Source organism: Rhinolophus hipposideros (genome assembly GCF_964194185.1).
Source record: "Rhinolophus hipposideros genome assembly, chromosome: 3".
Lineage (NCBI taxonomy): Eukaryota > Metazoa > Chordata > Mammalia > Chiroptera > Rhinolophidae > Rhinolophus > Rhinolophus hipposideros.
Window position 1 is genome coordinate 101,502,127 of NC_138049.1, and position 17,839 is coordinate 101,519,965.

The following is a 17,839-nucleotide window of genomic DNA, read 5'->3' on the forward strand; positions in this document are numbered from 1 at the left end:
GGCTGGGTCTGCAAGGAGAAGCAGGAGAGGTGGGGCCCACGGGACAGAAGAGCAGGAGCCGCAAATACAGACATCACCTGCTGCCCAATCCTACTGCCAGCACAGCGCCCAGGAGGGCGGGTGGGAAGCTAGAGCGAGGCAGAGCAGGGCAACCAGGAGGAGGAAGGGCTTGGGAACCCAGATCACCCTAATTAAATAAGTGAAACAAGGAAAGGAGTTGCCCTAGGAGCTCAGGCTCTGAAATATCAAGGCAGGCCCTCTGGCGCCATGGTGAAGCCAAGTGCTGGCGGGCACCAGAGCGATGGGACTGGTGGAGGAACTAGCCTGGAATAGAGAGGGAGGTGCCACCAGCACCTGTATGTCCCACAACCCCAAGCACAGGCCCAGTGCAGGTGCAGAAAGGAGGGGAGGCTGGCTGCGGTCAGCGAAACCATGTCTCCCTCCCTCTCCCCGGGTCTAGTGGCAACTAATTGGTCTGACACCTCTGTTATTTTAGTGTCTCAGACTGAGCCCGGATTGTGACAGTACCACCACGGGCTGGGCTGTGATTTATGTAAGGGGGAGAGTGCCTCCCTACCCTGCTGGGCGGTAGGTTCCCTCATTCTCCAGCTCAGGCTTCTCACAGGAGCCCCCTCTCTGGCAGCATGTAGCGCTGGGAGCTCTGAGCTTGGACAGGCTCTAATTAAACAAACCCTCTTCTTCTCCCCTCTTCTTCCAAGCACAGGCTCCTCCCCTTCACCTTCCGCCCAAGCTGTTTCATCTAAGCCAGTCCCAGACCACACGGCACGGAGGACAACCAGTAGCAGCCCCAGGACAGCCACACAGGCATTAAAAATATGTTTATCTTTAATGATCCAAGATTCTGCAAGACACACTGATATACCCAGAACTGGGTGGAAATACAGCATTTCAGTGGTGCTGCTGCCACCCCGGGGAGGCGGGGGAGGACTGGATGCTGGCTGGAGATACCCCCCCCCAGGTGGAGTCAATTCCAACCTCACAGGAAGCCGCTGTGCCCTATCGCCATGGAAACCAGTCTAGCACTGGGATGGGGCCCTAGGGAGCCTGTATAAGCATCTCAGAGGTATTTCCCATCAAGAACAACCACAGGTGCCCTCCCCCACCCAAAGCTACTGCCCAGCTTCCCCTCTTCCGCTTCCACCAAGATAGAGGAAATGGAGTGACCACAAAATGACAAAAGTGACTGACTGTACCATCTACTGGGGAAGAAAAACGGAGTGGGGGAAGGGTGGCAAGGTGGCTGTGGCACACAGGGGTGCCATGATTGCCAGAGGGCTAGGTAAAACAAGCCCTGGAGGTCCCTTCTGTTGCAGTGGGGCCACTGCTGCTGGGGCATACAAAAAGGGCAGGTCTCCAAGGGGGCTTCCTCCCCTTCTAGAGCTGCCCAAGGTCCGGTCAACGGGGGTGGGGCCCGGGAGGCAGTCCCGTCCACTACCAAAGACAGTGCCACCTGCATCCTGGTGTGTCAGGGACGTGGGGCCCACATACCTCCCTTCCCGGCCCGCGGGACTGTCAGAGGTCCAGGCTGAGAAGAGCTCCAGAGAAGACCAGGACAGGGTGGGGGGAGGAGACAAAGTCTCCAACTTGGCATCAAAACAACAAGTTCAAAGAGAGAAAGCCTTGATTTGTACAGCAGCTGCTCCTGGCCAGCTCACGACAGGGGGCCTTCCCCCACTCGAGTTGGCCTAGTAAAAAGTTGGGGAACGCAGGGGTGTGGCCACCCTCAGGGCAGTGCACGAACTCAGAAAAGTGAGTCTACCCGATACAGGAGAGCGGCAGGCCTGAGCCCTGCTGCTCTCGGACATGTCCTCCACCGGCCCTACGTGCCCTGGGCCTGACCCCAAACCCGCCGCGGGAGCAGCACCCTCCAGGCTGAGTCCTGGCGGGGAGGCAGTTCCCGGGCCGGTCTCCAAGGAGGGAAGTCTAAAAGGTGTCCCAGAAGGAACGTGAGTGTCCTCTGAAGGCCCCAACTGAGCTCTGCAGGGGAGATGGAGAGACCACCCACCCCTCATGGCCAGGCTGCAGCGGCTGTGCCCCTGTCCCTTTCTGAGAGGGGAAGGAACCAGGAATGTGGCCCCAGGCGTTCAGCAGGAGTGGGCATCCCAGGCCCTCAGGCGCTGTGTGTCTGGATGAAGGACAGGACTTCCTCCTTAGACAGCTTGTCCGGGTCCTGGGGCTTCTGGGAGTCATGCACACGGATGCCATCCCCCCACTCCCAGAAGAGACGGCTATAGTAGCAGATACTGGGGAAGAGAAAGGAGGTCAGAGGGCTGCATGCAGGACCAAGAGATCACCACCCCACCACTGACAACTGTGCTTAGGGGATGCGTGTTCTTAAGAATCAGGGATCCACTTGAGAGTCTTCCTCAGGCAGCCAAAACCCCAGGAGGCCCCAGCTCCCCGCTGCCTTCCAGAACCAGCTTTTCCCAACAAAGCCCTGCTGCTGCTAATTGCATCTAACTGGATTTCTACAATTACTTATATTCCTGATTCATCTGTGCTGTTCTAGTAGAACAATGTTAGTATGGTGACAGAAACTAGTGTCAATGGCTAATTATGGGCATATTGGGGCTGCTGGTAGCTGTTGGAACCTATGACCAACAATTTGGCAAATGGACACTGGGTCCTACCACGGGACAGTTGGGACGGTGAGACCCAGGGGCAGGGCTGTGTGCCCTCAGCACACTCCCCCCCCAGGCCAGTGTCACAAAGTCATGTCAACAGTGGCTGCTCAGTGGGGCAGACGCCCTGCCTACGTGGGGCCCTTTGCACCCAGGCCCCCCAACCTTCACAGCAGCTCCTGGCAGCTCTTCTATCACGGGGCTCATTACCCAGGAGGGGGGGCCACCCTTGTGGGGAGGAGCCTGGCCCTTCCTCAGGGGAGCCCCTGTGTGGGCAGCAATCAGACTGAGGACCTGGGCTGTGCCCCAGAGGGCTGGCTAGCATGCTGGCACTGCGGAGGGGCAGGCAGGCCCGGAGGAGGGCTACTCACTGAAACGGGGCAATGGAGTCTGCAGGAAGGTCAAAGGTGGAGGTCTTGGTCTTCTTGTTATAGAAGAACTTCCTCTTGAAGCTTTTGCTGAATCCCATAGTCCACGGCTCTGACAGGAGGAAGAGAAGCCCAGAAAGGACAGAAGGCCCACAGGGGACAGGTCAGGGCGGGTGGGACGGGGCTTCCTCCAATCCTGTCCTTCCATTCCCCTTTCCACCCACGTGCAGGCAGAGCACAGCCCTCATCACCAGCCCAGGGGGCTCCAGGACGGTGACTAAGCTAATTACTTCTCAACAACCCTCCCAGTCCTGCTGACTGCCACCAGGGCAATGGCGCTGGGACCCTGGCAGAGAGAGCAGGACTGTTAACCAGAAGGCACTGAAGAGAAGGGTTTCTACAGGGGAAGCAAATGGCCACGCCTGAACTGGACCTGCTGCTACCCACTGAAGGCCCTCTTCCTGCCATGAGGACACCATCGTGCGTGTACAAGTTGGGGTCCTCTCTCGCCAGCTCCAGCCCAACCCCCAGGAAACACTGAAGAGAAGAGGCTCAGGGAACACAATCCCTCCCCACCATAACACCTCAAAGAAATGCCAACCAGGCTGCTCCCCACCTTAGTAGGGACCCCTTAGCTCTGGCTCAGGCGGCGTCTGGGCCAATCACCCTGAGTGGGGGGGGGGGGACGAGGACAGGGCGGAGACACTCAGCACCCACCATTCACTGTCCTGACGATGTAGAGGCCAGTGGGCACGAAGTGCCGGTCGTCCCGCCCTGTGTAGCTGAGCTTCGGGGTGCCACTGGAGCCCTTGATGATCTTCATTTCTAACCTGATGTCCCCGAGCAGGCGTGCAGACAGGAAGTGGGAGTGTGCATGAGAACCAAAATCACACCAACCACAGTATTTTATCTCGGTTCGACATAAGAAACTGAGGCAGACATGAGTGAGCTGCTTCAGGCCACGCTGCAAGTGGCTGGTGCCGTGCTGGCTTCAGAACTCCCAGAGTCATGAGGCAGGGGAGTGACATGCCCCCGACATACTGTTGTTTGGGGAGCGTCAGTAAGGGTGGATCTGAGACCACGGCGGCCACAGCATCGCTGGCCAGTAAAGAGTTAACACAAGAGCACAGAGACTCAATGCCACAGTGGGGGCGCACCCAGGGTGAGACCCGCAGATCTGAGCACCCCAACACCACTAAGAAAGTAAGGAAGCAGTTATGCCCCCTGTACCTTTCCAGGCTCATTCTCTGTGTCAGCACCAGGAGCTGGGATTTATAGTGTTTCAAGCAGCTTGCTACTCGGCCCCTCACAGGGACAATCGTAACTATTACAGCATCAATGAGCCCATATTTCTGCCCGACACATACCCGCCTGCTCCCCTCCTGACAGGGTGCTGAATCAGCTCTCAGCCGGGGGGCTCTCGGCTGCAGTGCAGCCACGCTGCGCCGAGGCAAGGCAGGTGGGGGGTAGACGGGGCCTGTGGTCCAGCTCCCCACCCACCCAAACCACCTCTACACATAAAACCAGAATGAATCCTGGACACAGCCGTACTCCCACCCCCCGCCCGACTCCTCCAATCCTGAACACTCACCTGACAAAAATCTTCTCCATCTCTTCCAGCCTGTACACCTCCTTCACCCTGCAGGTAGGGAGGGGGAGAGAGGACAAGCTTCCTGGGGGCGGGGAGCAGCTGGGAGGCAGGAGCTGTGCCTCCCCTTGCCCTCAGCCTCAGGCCCCTGCACCACCCAACCCTCCAAGAATGTGGACCCCAAGCCTGTCGCACTGCTGTCCTACAGAGACAAGCTCTAGGTTTCAGAGCTACCAAGCACCCCTCGGGCCTGCTCCAGGGCAAATGGAGAGTCCAACTATTGTTACGGAAGACAGGAGGGAGAGAAGGGCTGGCATGGAAGACAGGAGGGAGAGAGAAGGGGCTGGCATGGAAGACAGGAAGGAGAGGAAGGCCTGGCATGGAAGACAGGAGGGAGAGGAAGGGCTGGCATGGAAGACAGGAGGGAGAGGAAGGCCTGGCATGGAAGACAGGAGGGAGAGGAAGGGCTGGCATGGAAGACAGGAAGGAGAGAGGAAGGGCTGGCATGGAAGACAGGAAGGAGAGAGGAAGGGCTGGCATGGAAGACAGGAAGGAGAGAGGAAGGGCTGGCATGGAAGACAGGAAGGAGAGAGGAAGGCCTGGCATGGAAGACAGGAGGGAGAGAAGGGCTGGCATGGAAGACAGGAGGGACAGGAAGGGCTGGCATGGAAGACAGGAAGGAGAGAGGAAGGGCTGGCATGGAAGACAGGAAGGAGAGAGGAAGGGCTGGCATGGAAGACAGGAAGGAGAGAGGAAGGGCTGGCATGGAAGACAGGAAGGAGAGAGGAAGGGCTGGCATGGAAGACAGGAAGGAGAGAGGAAGGGCTGGCATGGAAGACAGGAAGGAGAGAGGAAGGGCTGGCATGGAAGACAGGAAGGAGAGAGGAAGGGCTGGCATGGAAGACAGGAGGGAGAGGAAGGCCTGGCATGGAAGACAGGAAGGAGAGGAAGGGCTGGCATGGAAGACAGGAGGGAGAGGAAGGGCTGGCATGGAAGACAGGAAGGAGAGAGGAAGGGCTGGCATGGAAGACAGGAAGGAGAGAGGAAGGGCTGGCATGGAAGACAGGAAGGAGAGAGGAAGGGCTGGCATGGAAGACAGGAAGGAGAGAGGAAGGCCTGGCATGGAAGACAGGAGGGAGAGAAGGGCTGGCATGGAAGACAGGAGGGACAGGAAGGGCTGGCATGGAAGACAGGAAGGAGAGAGGAAGGGCTGGCATGGAAGACAGGAAGGAGAGAGGAAGGGCTGGCATGGAAGACAGGAAGGAGAGAGGAAGGGCTGGCATGGAAGACAGGAGGGAGAGAAGGGCTGGCATGGAAGACAGGAGGGACAGGAAGGGCTGGCATGGAAGACAGGAAGGAGAGAGGAAGGGCTGGCATGGAAGACAGGAGAGAGAAAAAGGCCTGGCATGGAAGACAGGAAGGAGAGAGGAAGGGCTGGCATGGAAGACAGGAGGGAGAGGAAGGCCTGGCATGGAAGACAGGAGGGAGAGGAAGGGCTGGCATGGAAGACAGGAGGGAGAGAAGGGCTGGCATGGAAGACAGGAGGGAGAGAAGGGCTGGCATGGAAGACAGGAGGGAGAAAAAGGCCTGGCATGGAAGACAGGAAGGAGAGAGGAAGGGCTGGCATGGAAGACAGGAGGGAGAGAAGGGCTGGCATGGAAGACAGGAGGGAGAGAAGGGCTGGCATGGAAGACAGGAGGGAGAGAAGGGCTGGCATGGAAGACAGGAGGGAGAGGAAGGCCTGGCAGACAAATATGTCTCTGCCAGCATTCCCACCCCAGTTCGTCACACTGTACCCAACGTCCGAACTCTTGCCCACGTGTGACTACATGGATTGAGGCCTTCCTGTGCCAGTTACTTCCGAGTAGTCCTCAGAGGCCTGTTACCACAGAGGGCATGGCTCCTGACTGATGCTCAGCGCCTTACCTCTCGGGGCCCTTGAATGCGCCTTGGGAACTGCTACTGGGGAAGGTCCCCAGAGACCCAGCAAACGGACCACAGGCAACGGAGGGAGGGTGCCTGGGAGCTGCCTGTCGTGACCAGGCACATGGGACATTTTCAAGTGCAGGAAGAAACTGCTTTTTGAATTTCAGAAGCCATCTATAAAGTGCATTCTCAGTACTGGATTTAATTTTAAGTAAATTTATGTTAAAAATAATAAAAATTATTTTAATAAAGCATAGACCCTCCGTCTGTAGTCATATGAAGCTCCAGAGGTAACAACCTCAGACCTTGCTTCTCCTGGCACGTCCATTCTCCATCTGTCTGTTCCCTCACTGTTCTCATCCTCCTCTCCTCCCTCAGGGGCCTGGAACGTTCACACAGCCTAACATGGCAGCAAACCCTGGCCTTCTTCCCAAGCACCAAGGATCCCACTCCCTCAAACCATTCTCTTTTTCATGTTCAAAACTCCCATTCCCTCAGCACCCTTTACTCACCTGAAAAAAATGAAAAGGCCAGGTGATATGCTAATGATACTCAAGTGTGCCTGTGTGACTCACAAAGGTGCCTGTGTGCCAGGTGCATCCTAAATGAGGACACCTTAACCCCTAGGAATGACTCTCCTGGGAAGGCTGGCCCACTGGGACAGGCGGGATGGGGGTGAGTCTGGGGTGAAGGAGCCACCGACCTATCACCCCCAAACAAATCACTCACCAAGGGCAGTCTTATTTCTAGCACCATCCTTGCCTGGTTCCCTCCACTGAGCCCTCCCCCATCCCTCACAGGTCGGGAAGGAAAGCAGGCATTGGCCAGAAAGCAGCAGCAGGGGAGGGGGACTTGGGAGGAAGAAATGATACGCTCACCTGATGGGATTCATGTCCGGCCGACTAGGCTTGGAAACAGCTTTCACAAATTTCTCCGCAAGCTGAATTCTACAATCCAAACAGAGGTCTCTCAGACACAAGCAGGGCCCCTCCACCAGCATTCTTGGCCCCGGGCATTTCCACAGCGTCAGTGGGAGAACATTCCTGAACCCAAAGCAAAACTGCTCCAAGAGGCAGACTCATGCCCCCAGGAGGGCCCCACTGCCGCTGTCCACTGACGTCTTCATGCGTGCCCTCTCCGTCTGGACTCTGACCTCTAGTTTTGCTACAGCTGGCTGTTCCTGACGTGAGCCTTCAGCTGAGCTCAGGCAGCTCCACTGCACTTCCATATCATCTTGGTTGTGTCTGCTCCATCCCCCGAACCGCACACCACAGTCCAGCCACTCGGATAAGCCGAGAGTGACGTCAGCGCCGTGGTGGTGCAACCTGTCCCTCCCTCCTTTTGGTCCCCCTACTCCCTTAACAACGAGGCACCCACCCACCAACAAAAATGCCTCTGTGGGGTTGTGGGATCCAGATGAACTGACTTAAATGGGATGAGATATGTTCTTCAGAGAAGACCCTCCTTCTCCCCTCTTGCTCAGCCTTAACCCAGACATCACCTCTGACCTGAACAACTGTGGCACGGTGGGAGTGTGCTGGTACGTGCCCACCAAGCCCAAGCCCTAGCAAACTCTGGAGTGCCACGCTCACTTCTCTCCCGACCTTGGAACCAGCCCATGGCTGGAAGAGGGGAAACTGTAAAGATGTCCTTAAGCAGAGAAGGCCTGGGTGCGGGCCCACCCTCAGGCTGCTGCCATAGAGCTGCCTGGCCCTCCCTGCCCGCCCTCCCCAGGGCCCAGGCAGACCGCTGGTTAAAGTGCTGCTCCCGCACGTCGCTGCCATTCAGCACGAGGACATCCAGGATGTGGATCGCACTGATCTTCCGCTGGGCCTTCCCCTAGAAGGACAAGTACACTGCCCACCCTGCCAGGCATTGGCCTGGGGCCCCTCTGCCCACTGTGGCACTCTGGCCTCATTCTACCTACAGCGGGAGAAGGGAAAGGCTCTAAACACAGGATATTTCTTATGCCTCCCTCCCAGCTGATTCTTAGCACCGGACTGGCCCAGGCTTGTGAGCAGACAGAGATCTGAGGCTTTGGGTGATAAGCCTCCTTACACTTCAAACCCCTGGTGCTCCCAGCAAGGGCCTGGAGTCTCACTCCTGCCAACTGTTCCCAGTGACGGTTCTACATTATCAGTATGGCTGTGACACTCAAAGCTCATGGGAACAACAAGTTGCTTCTTTCCCAAGGGATCCCTGGTCAAAAATTAAATCAGCAGCTAAAAACTACCCAGTAGGCCCACCAGCAGAGCTGACAGATGTGTCCTGTCCTCTTTCACACATGGGGACTGGGGTTTCCTACCTAAACATACCATGGCTTAGACAACTGCTCAAGGAGAAGGAATAATTACAAAGCCTTCCCCTGGCCGTGGGCCCTGTCAGGCACCATATACTATGTAACCCAGTTCACTTGGGGGTGAAGGGCCAAGCTCAGCTGTGCCCCCGTTTCCTAGCTGGCAGGGCCAGGACACACGAGCAGAACCTCCTCTGACCTCCCCTTTCAGCTCATGGACGATCTCCACAGAGAGCAGAGTGTCCCGGGGTAGCTCTGTCTTCAGGTCCAGCTTGACCCAGCGGTCTGACGGGCGGCCATCCCAGGTGTAGATCTGGGACTTCTACGGGCAGAGAGAAAGGCCTGGCTCAGGCAGGCATGGAGATTGAAGGGCGAGAGGCTCAGATCTTAAAAGGGCTTCAAGTTGGCAGCCCCCAGCTGACAGGGCTGGGAAATGTCAGAAGACAATGTCTGGGAGAGATGAGTTGGTTCTACTTCAGTGAAAATGACAGTGCTGTCCTCCACCGGAGAGACCCGGCTCAGTGCCCGAGGTGGGGACACAGCCCGGGCACCATTCCAAAGCCCTAAGTCCATGATTAGTGGCCCTCAGGAAAGATTTAGCTTGGTGCATATGTCTGAGGTGGGTCTGCTTAAGGGTCCAGAGAGCAGACCGGGAGAGAAAAAGTAAAAAGAGAAATGTGAGTAGACACACAGAAAAGAAGGAAGGAAGAAGAGATAAAATTATATAGAAAGACAAATCAGAGTGGAAAGAAAGGGCAATGAGTTTACCCAATTAAGTAACACACAGAACTGCCAAGGCTTTCCCTCACCCCATTTTAGAGTCCAAGGGCCCCGAGAAAGGAAAGGTCGTATCTTTGCAAGAAGGGATGACATGGGGTGGTGGTGGTGTTACAAAGGAACGGCTGCATGGGCTCAAGCCTGATTAGCCTGCTGACCATCCTACTAGCCTGGGGGAAGCTCCGTATCACAAGAGGCAATGTTCCCTTTAGCAATGCAGAGATAAGCAAATATATACATAAATGAAAGAAAGAATGAATGAATGACAACTGGCTAACTCAGAGGAAGAAAGTAAGTGAAGTTGCAAAAATACCTATCCTGGGGTCAACGCCCCAGTTTCTTGGTGCTAAGAGGACACGCACTGAGTGACAGGCAGCTGTCCAGATTCCAAAGACAGAGGGCAAGCTTCCAACACCCCACCTGGGCAGGAAGCCAGTGCAGACTTACCCCCAGACCAATGAGGAACTTCTGCTCGCTGCCAGACACCATGCAGCGGTAGTCAAGCACGGGGCGGATCTTCTCCAGGGTTTTAGAGGTGAGCAGTGTGGGCTTATAGCTGAAGATGTCAATCTCAGTGCCCTGCAGTCCCGGGTCAGAGAAAACACGGCTGGGTTGGGGGAAGGGACGGGAGCTCAGTATGTGCCTATGTGGGGGTGGGGCCGGCTGGGAGAGGCAGGGGCAGGAAGCACTCCATCTCTGAAACATCCTCCGCGCCCCCCGCCCCCCCCCCCCCCGCACCCCTGCTCTCCTTAACCATGCACTGACTGGGATCTAATTCCATCTGCCTGCAGTGTTCCTTTAGGACCTATTAGGAGAGGCTGAGAAAGGAAACAGCACCAAGTCCCCAAGTACAGATCGATTTACCAGACCTGTAAGAAAATGTCACCGGAATATAAAAGCCACCCCTTCGATAACACAGAACGCAAGGACTCACCAGCAGTTGGTGTGAGAGCAGTTAAGTGATCTCTCCACCCCATTCAGAAAAATGTACACATGCTAATCTTTTGAGGTCATCTTCAACCTCACTCTCCAGTCCCTGGCCCCACAAAACCAACGCAGTGACCCACGATCTGGGCCAATTTAAATGAAGCCCCGGGAAAAACTAGAAGTCAGGTGGTAGGAAAAAACAGGGCAGAAGAATTCCAAGGACCGCCTCACCAGAACAGGACAGGGAGCCAAGGTTAGGCCAGCGCCCCGTGGCGGGGCTCTCCTGGCAGCCCCCCGGCCCTCTGCCCAGCTCCCCTGCCTAAGATCATCCCACACTTCACGTCTCCCCTGCAGGCAAATCCCACAGGACACTACACTCGCTGGGGGTGATACTCAGCACCACTACGGGTGGCCCATCAGGGTGGCCCATCAGGACCAGAACGTTCAGGCAGCCCGATGGACCCTCAGGGAACACAGCCCTACACCAGCGGCTCCCACCTGTGGTGGCCTCAGCCAGCCCCGCGGAGCCAGGGTGGTACCTTCACAAGCCCTCGGGAGGCCAGGCCGCTGGGGTTTCAGTGACACCTTCCACACTTAGAGTTAGGCCTCTCTAACTTTTTATTTTCCCCAGATACCAAACTTACCTGGATCAGCTCAAAGAACTTAGATTTCGGGTCTGAGGAAGAAGGAGCAACTCGAGCCTGGTCTGGGATCTGAAGAGACAGCAAAGAGCTTTGACTGTCAAATGCACTTGTGACCAAGCCGTTTGAATCTATGTAGGCGAGGGGATAGGTTCAGACCGGGGAAGAGGAAACAGCATGTAACACAGGAGTCCAGACAGAGGGCGAAGGAGGTGGGTAACCCAGTCACCGCTCCCTTTCAGGCCTTGTGGGAACGCGCTCCAAATGCCACTTCCCTTTCTCTGGGGCTCTCTGTGGTCAGCGCTGCCACACAGGGCCACCAGCAGCAAAATAAGGCCTGTTCACCCATCACCCTGCCCTTTATGACCCAGAGGCGGGGCCAAACTGGCAGTGCAAGGGCCGGGGAGGCAGCAGCCAACGATGCCGAGATGCTCGGCTCTGGACTGCTGGGAGGGGAGGCAGCCATGTCCATGGGGCAGGAGACCTTAAGGGGTGGGGGTTGGGAGGCAATCCCATTCTCCTTGATGGTTGTCCTGCCTGAGATAAACAACGGGCTGGGGAGACGCTCACCCCCCAAAGACGGAGGCACTCTTTCCGGATCTCTGCCTGCCGAGGCTCACTCAGGGTCCTGGGAAAAGGAAGAGACAAGTGATTGAAACCTCTATGAAGGACAAGGAGTGTGCCTCCTGTGCGGCTCTCAGAACCCCCGAGCGGAAGCCCGTGTGAATGAAATGTGTGCGCACACGGAGGCCATGTTGCCATTAGGCCGGAGCGCTTATCACAGTCACACAGCTCTGCCTCTTGAAGACGGGATGACCTCCCCTTCCCACCACAAAGTAAAGGGAGGAGACTCCCCTCCTGACCAACCACCTTGATGACAGGGTTCCCTTCCCACACCCCCTTCTTCCCATTACCCACAGGTACGTTCTGGCTCTTCCTCTGCTGGTACAGGCCACATTACGTCCACCCTGACAGACATCACATTGCCTCAGAAAGCTGAGCTAGCTTATGCTCGCCCCTACCACAGATTTCCCCTAACCAGTCCTACCTTTCCTCTATCCATCACTCTTTACTCTGTGTCCCCTGAACATTATGCATTCTACACCCTCTGATGCACTGTTAATAATTTTTCCTGTATCCTTTTTCCCGGTTCCTCTTATCTTCCCAAAGACAATGTAAAGTCTTTAGGGGCAAGGTGGATGCCATCTGCTTCTCTGGCACCCTTCACAGACCACAGCAGAGTGTGAGATAAAAGAGTAGGTGTTTTAAAATGTTTGTTGAAATGAAATAAAACAGAAAAATCTTCCCTTGAAATAGGTAAATTCTGGAAAGTGGGGAACACTCACGTGTCTTGAACAAAAGCATGGATTTTGGCCAGAGCTTTGATCTGCAGACTACAGTGGCTAGAAGAAAGAAAAAAGGAAAAAAAAGATTTATCTCAGAAGGATTACCAAAACAGACAGCTAAAAGACATCAGGACAGAGAAGTTTAGCTGGAGCAGCGACCATGTATATTTGGGGGAGGGGCTGGACAGTTGACAGAGAACCCCCTCGACCACACCCCAATGTGTAGTTACATGGGCCTGCTGAAAGCCGAAGGTAAAGCAGAAAAACTGAGTCAAACCCTTCAGACACTCAAATCCCAAGTCCTGCTAAAAGGAAGGTTCTGATCCCATCCTTAAAAATGTGAAAACAGTGGTAAACTGATTCTAAATAGAGCAACAACAAAACCCAGACCCAGTTCAACTACAGACAAACTTACTCAATTCACCTACACTAACAGCCATCCTCTCTACTCTAGTCTCCACTGTTCTTTTACATACAATGTCTGCATTGAATAAAAAATATGAGACATGTGATAAAGCAGGAAAATGTGACCTATTGACAAAAGAGACAGCAAAGTCCAATAAACTAGTCCAATAGAACAAGACCAGAGATGGTCCAAATGTTGGAATTATCAGACAGAGCCTTTAAAATAATTGAAAAACATATTAAAGGATCTAGTGGAAAAGTTGTATAACATGCATAAAAAGATGGAGAATATCAGCAGAGATATAGAAACCATATTTTTAAAAGCAAATAAAAATTATAAAACTGAAAAATATGGTATTAGAGATAAAAAATTATTTTGATGGGCTTATCAACAGACAATAGAGGAAAAAATCTGTGAGCTTGAGGACAGACAGGCCAACAGAAACTCAAACTAAAACCTAGAGAAAAAAGTGAAAATCATAACAGAGCACTTGAGCTCTGTGGGACAATAACAAGCAGTTTAACATAAATATAATTGGAATCTCGGAAGCAGAGGAAAGAAAGAATAGGACAAAAATACTGACAATAGCTAAGAATTTCCCTAAAATGATGGATGAAATCAATTCACAGATCCAAGATCAGAGAACCCCAAGCAGAGTCCATACAAAGAAAACCATAAATAGACAACTCATGGACAACACGCTGAAAACAAAAGGCAAAGAGAAAATCATGAATGCAATCAGAGGAGAAAGAACACAGGACATACAGGGAAATAATGGTAAGAACAATGGCTGACTTCTTATTAGAAAACAAGGAAAGCAGAGAACAATATCTTTAAAGTGCTGAAAGAAAAACATTGTCAACCTCAAAATCTATATCCAGTGAAAATATCCTACAAAAGTGAAAGAGAAATAAATACATTTTCAAAAGCCAAAAGCCGAAGGAATTAGGCTGCAGCAGACTTGAACTACAAAAATAGGCCAAAAGAAATTCTTTAGGGTGAAAGGAAATGATTCCAAATAGATACATGGTTCTGAAGGAAAGAATGAAGAACACCAGAATGGCTAAATATGTCAGTAAATATCAAGGAACCATTAAAAAAAATTAGATGTACATATATAGGTGTGTGTGTCTTTAAATCTCTGTTTGAAATAAAAATAATTGCAATGTATAATATGGTTTTCTATAAAAGAACAAAAAGGAAGGAGGACTGTAAATGCATGCTTACTGTGTTAAGGTCGTTACATTGTTCATGAAGAGGAATAACTCTGAAGGTAAAATATGATAAATTAAAGATGCATATTGTAATCTCTAGAGTAACAACTAAAACAACACAACATAACACAAAGGACATTAAAAAAATCCAAGGAGATAAAAGGAAATACTACTAAAAAATACTGAATTCACCCCCCACTAAAAAAGGAAGGAAAGAAGGAACAGAGAAACAAATAGCAGACAGGGCCAACAGAAATCAAACAACCAAGACAAAAGGTTTAAACCCAAACATATCAACAATTACAGTCCACATAAATGTACTAAACACACCAATTAAAAGGCAGAGACTGTCACACTGGATAAAAATGTAAGACCCAACCATATGTTACTTACAAATACAAAGACACATTGAAAATAAAAGGGCATAAAAAGACAAACCATGTAAAAAGCAAAAGAAAGCTGATGTTGCTATATTACTATCAGACAAAGTAGACTTCAAGACAAAGAACATACTAGACATAAAGAGGATATTTCACAATGACAAGAGGTCAACTCATTAAGAAGGCAAAGTCTTAAATGTGCATATACCTACTAACACAGATCCCAAATATATGAAGTAAAAACTAACAAAACTAAAGAAATAGACAAATCATAATTGAACAATCATAACTGAAGACTTTAATAGCCCCCTTTTAGCAGGTGACAGAATAAGTAGCCAAAATACCAGTCAAGATATAGAAGATCTGAAAAAAGACTATGAACCAACTCAACATTTATAGAACACTATACCCAATAACAGCAGCTGGAATATTTACCAAGATGGATAATATGATGGGCCATAAAAAAAAAAAAAAGCCTCAATAAATTTCAAAGGATGAAAATCACACAGAGCATATTCTGAGTATAGTGGGACAAATCTAATAGGTATCTTGGAAAGCCAAAAATAGCTGGATATTAAATATCACACATCTACATAATCCATGAGTCAAAACAAATCATAAGGGAAATTTTAAAAATACTTTGAACTTTATAGTAATAAAAAACGGTAACATCAAAATGTGGGAGATTCAGCTACAGCTATCCCCAAAGAAAAATTTATTTATTTATCTATTTATGTATTTACACATATACATAAATTTACTATATATACATATATAAATTTATATATTATATATGCTGTAAGTAATTAAATAAAATTTAAAAATTATAGTATTTGTAATTAAATTTAAAAAATAAAAGGAAATTATTATTTCTTACATGTCTAGCAACCATCTGACAGTGTACAACACTATCACAATATTATTGACTATATTTCCTATGCTGTATATTACATGCCCAAGATTTATTTGTTTTATACCTGCAAATTTGAACCTCTCATTCCCCTTCACCGTTCCCCCCCATTTTTAATTTTTCAGTTACAGCTGACATTCAGTATTATTTTATATTTCAGGTGTACAGCATATGGTTAGACATTTATATAATTTAAGAAGTGATTCCCCTGACTAGTCTCGTACCCACCTGGCACTATACATACTTATTACCATACTACTGACTATATTCCCCAAGCTTTACTTCACATCCCCAAGACTATTTTGTAACTACCAATTTGTACTTCTTAATCCCTTCACCTTTTTCACCCTGCCCCCCAGCCCACTTCCCATCTAACACCCTGATAAATCTAGTAGCCATATAACACCATAGCTATTACAATATAATTGACTATATTCCTTATGCTATACTCTACACACCCATGACTACTTTGTAACAACCAATTTGCTTCTTAATCAGTTCTCCTTTTTCACCCCCTTAATCCCCCCTCCCATCTGGCAACCATCAAAATGTTCTCTGTATCTATGAGTTTGTTTCTGTTTTGTTTATTACTTTTGTTCTTAAGAGTCCACACATAAGTGAAATCACACTACATCTGTCTTTCTCTGTCTGACATACTCCACTCAACACAATACCTTCCAGGTCCATCCATGCTGCCGCAGATGGCAAGAACCCATTCCCTTCCATGGCTGAGCAATATCCACTGTATATATGTACCACCTCCTCTTTATCCATTCTTCCATAGACGGACACCCAGGCAGCCTCCACATCTTGGCCATTGTAAACAATGCTGCAGTGAACATATAGATGCACATGTCCCCTTGAAGTAGAGTTCTGTGTTTATTTGGATAAATACCCAGAATGGGATTACTGGGTCCTTCTTTGTCTCGTTTATAGCCTTTGTTTTAAAGTCTATTTTATCTGATATGAGTACTACTACTCAGATTTTTTGTTTGTTTTTTCCATTTTCATGAAATATCTTTTTCCCATCCCTTTTCTTTCAATCTGAAGTGAGTCTCTTGTAGGCAGCATATGTAAGGGTCTTGTTTTCTTATCCATTCAGCCACACTATCTTTTGATTGGAGCATTTAATCCATTTACATTGAAAGTAATTGTTGATAGACATGTAGTTATTGCCATTTTATTATTCATATTTTTGATCTTTTTTTTTTTTCATCTTAAAGAAGTCCTTCTAAGATTCCTTGTAACTATACTTTGGTGGTGATGAACTCCTTTAGCTTTTTCTTGTCTGGAAAGCTCTTTATCTGTCCTTCGATTCTAAATGATAGCTTTGCTGGGCAGAGTAATCTTGGTTGTTCTCCTTTGGGCTTAATTTTCTCTTTTTCTAGTTTTTTTGATTTTGGACCCTTTTTTCTTTTAATATATTTGTACACAGGGATTATAAAGGGAAATTTATAGCATTTAAAAATATGTATATTTAAACCAGATAAGGACTTCAAAAGAACACAGATTCAGTGACTAATATCCCTATGAACATAGACACAAAAATCGTTAATAAAATATTAGTAAATCAAATATAGCAATATATGAGTAGTAACTCACGACTGACTGGAGTTCATACAAAAATGCAAGATCTGTTTACCATTTGAAAATCATCAATGTAATTCACTATAAATGGAATAAAGAAGAAAAATAATTTCTATAGATACAGAAAAAGTGTTTGACAAAATTAAACATCCATTTATGATAAAAACTCTCAGCAAACTAGGAACAGAAGAAAAGACATCTGATAAAAGACATCTACAAAAAAGCTACCCTTAACATCATACTTAACGGTTAAACATTTTACACTTAAAATCAAGAACGAGGAAGGATGTCTGCTTTCATCACTTCAATTCAGCATCACACTGGAGGAACTGGTCAGAGCAACGAGGCAATGAAAAAACAGCTACCATCATGACCAGCAATTCCACTTCTGGGTGTTTGTCCAAAAGAACTGAAACCAGGATCTCGGAAAGGTGTCAGCATCCCCATGTTCACCGCAGCTATTCACAGTAGCCAAGATGTGGAAACAACTTATAAATGTCTATTGACAGATGAATGGATAAAATGACCTTTTCAACACCTGTTTGGACCCTTAAGATAGCACTTCTTCTGATTCATTGTTACTATACAACTCTCCAACCTACCACAAAAAACTTTTATCTAATGGTTGCCCACTTAGAAAACTGAGCCAACTGTCACAACTTTAAATTATTACCACTAACAGGGAAGAGGAAAACAATTAAAGGTTAAAAAAAAAAAAAAGAACAGCATTCAGATCACCCATCTGGGGAACTCATAAACTGGCAAAAGCTTTGGTACCAGAAACTTCCAAAGCATGTCACATATTTGCTTTCCAGCCATCTCCTGCCTCCA

The 17,839-nt window shown here is 49.6% G+C and overlaps 1 protein-coding gene across 3 annotated transcripts in view; it reads right to left on the reverse strand.

Moving 5' to 3' along the window:
• Positions 1 to 822: 822 nt before the first annotated feature.
• The window catches only part of CMTR1 (cap methyltransferase 1), a 46,094-nt gene continuing 29,077 nt past the window's right edge, over positions 823 to 17,839 (reverse strand). For 2 of the 3 annotated variants that reach the window (XM_081044974.1, XM_081044975.1), the window contains 11 exons: positions 12,512 to 12,568; positions 11,736 to 11,793; positions 11,169 to 11,237; positions 10,045 to 10,176; positions 9,020 to 9,142; positions 8,272 to 8,363; positions 7,403 to 7,471; positions 4,602 to 4,649; positions 3,728 to 3,840; positions 3,014 to 3,122; positions 823 to 2,264 (listed from right to left, as the gene is read on the reverse strand). In XM_081044974.1, the coding sequence (XP_080901100.1) occupies positions 2,132 to 2,264; positions 3,014 to 3,122; positions 3,728 to 3,840; positions 4,602 to 4,649; positions 7,403 to 7,471; positions 8,272 to 8,363; positions 9,020 to 9,142; positions 10,045 to 10,176; positions 11,169 to 11,237; positions 11,736 to 11,793; positions 12,512 to 12,568 (1,003 nt within the window). In that variant the 3' untranslated portion in view covers positions 823 to 2,131. Of the gene's footprint in view, positions 2,265 to 3,013; positions 3,123 to 3,727; positions 3,841 to 4,601; positions 4,650 to 7,402; positions 7,472 to 7,677; positions 8,364 to 9,019; positions 9,143 to 10,044; positions 10,177 to 11,168; positions 11,238 to 11,735; positions 11,794 to 12,511; positions 12,569 to 17,839 lie in introns of all 3 variants that reach the window. The other variant, XR_013993130.1, reaches the window with a different exon arrangement.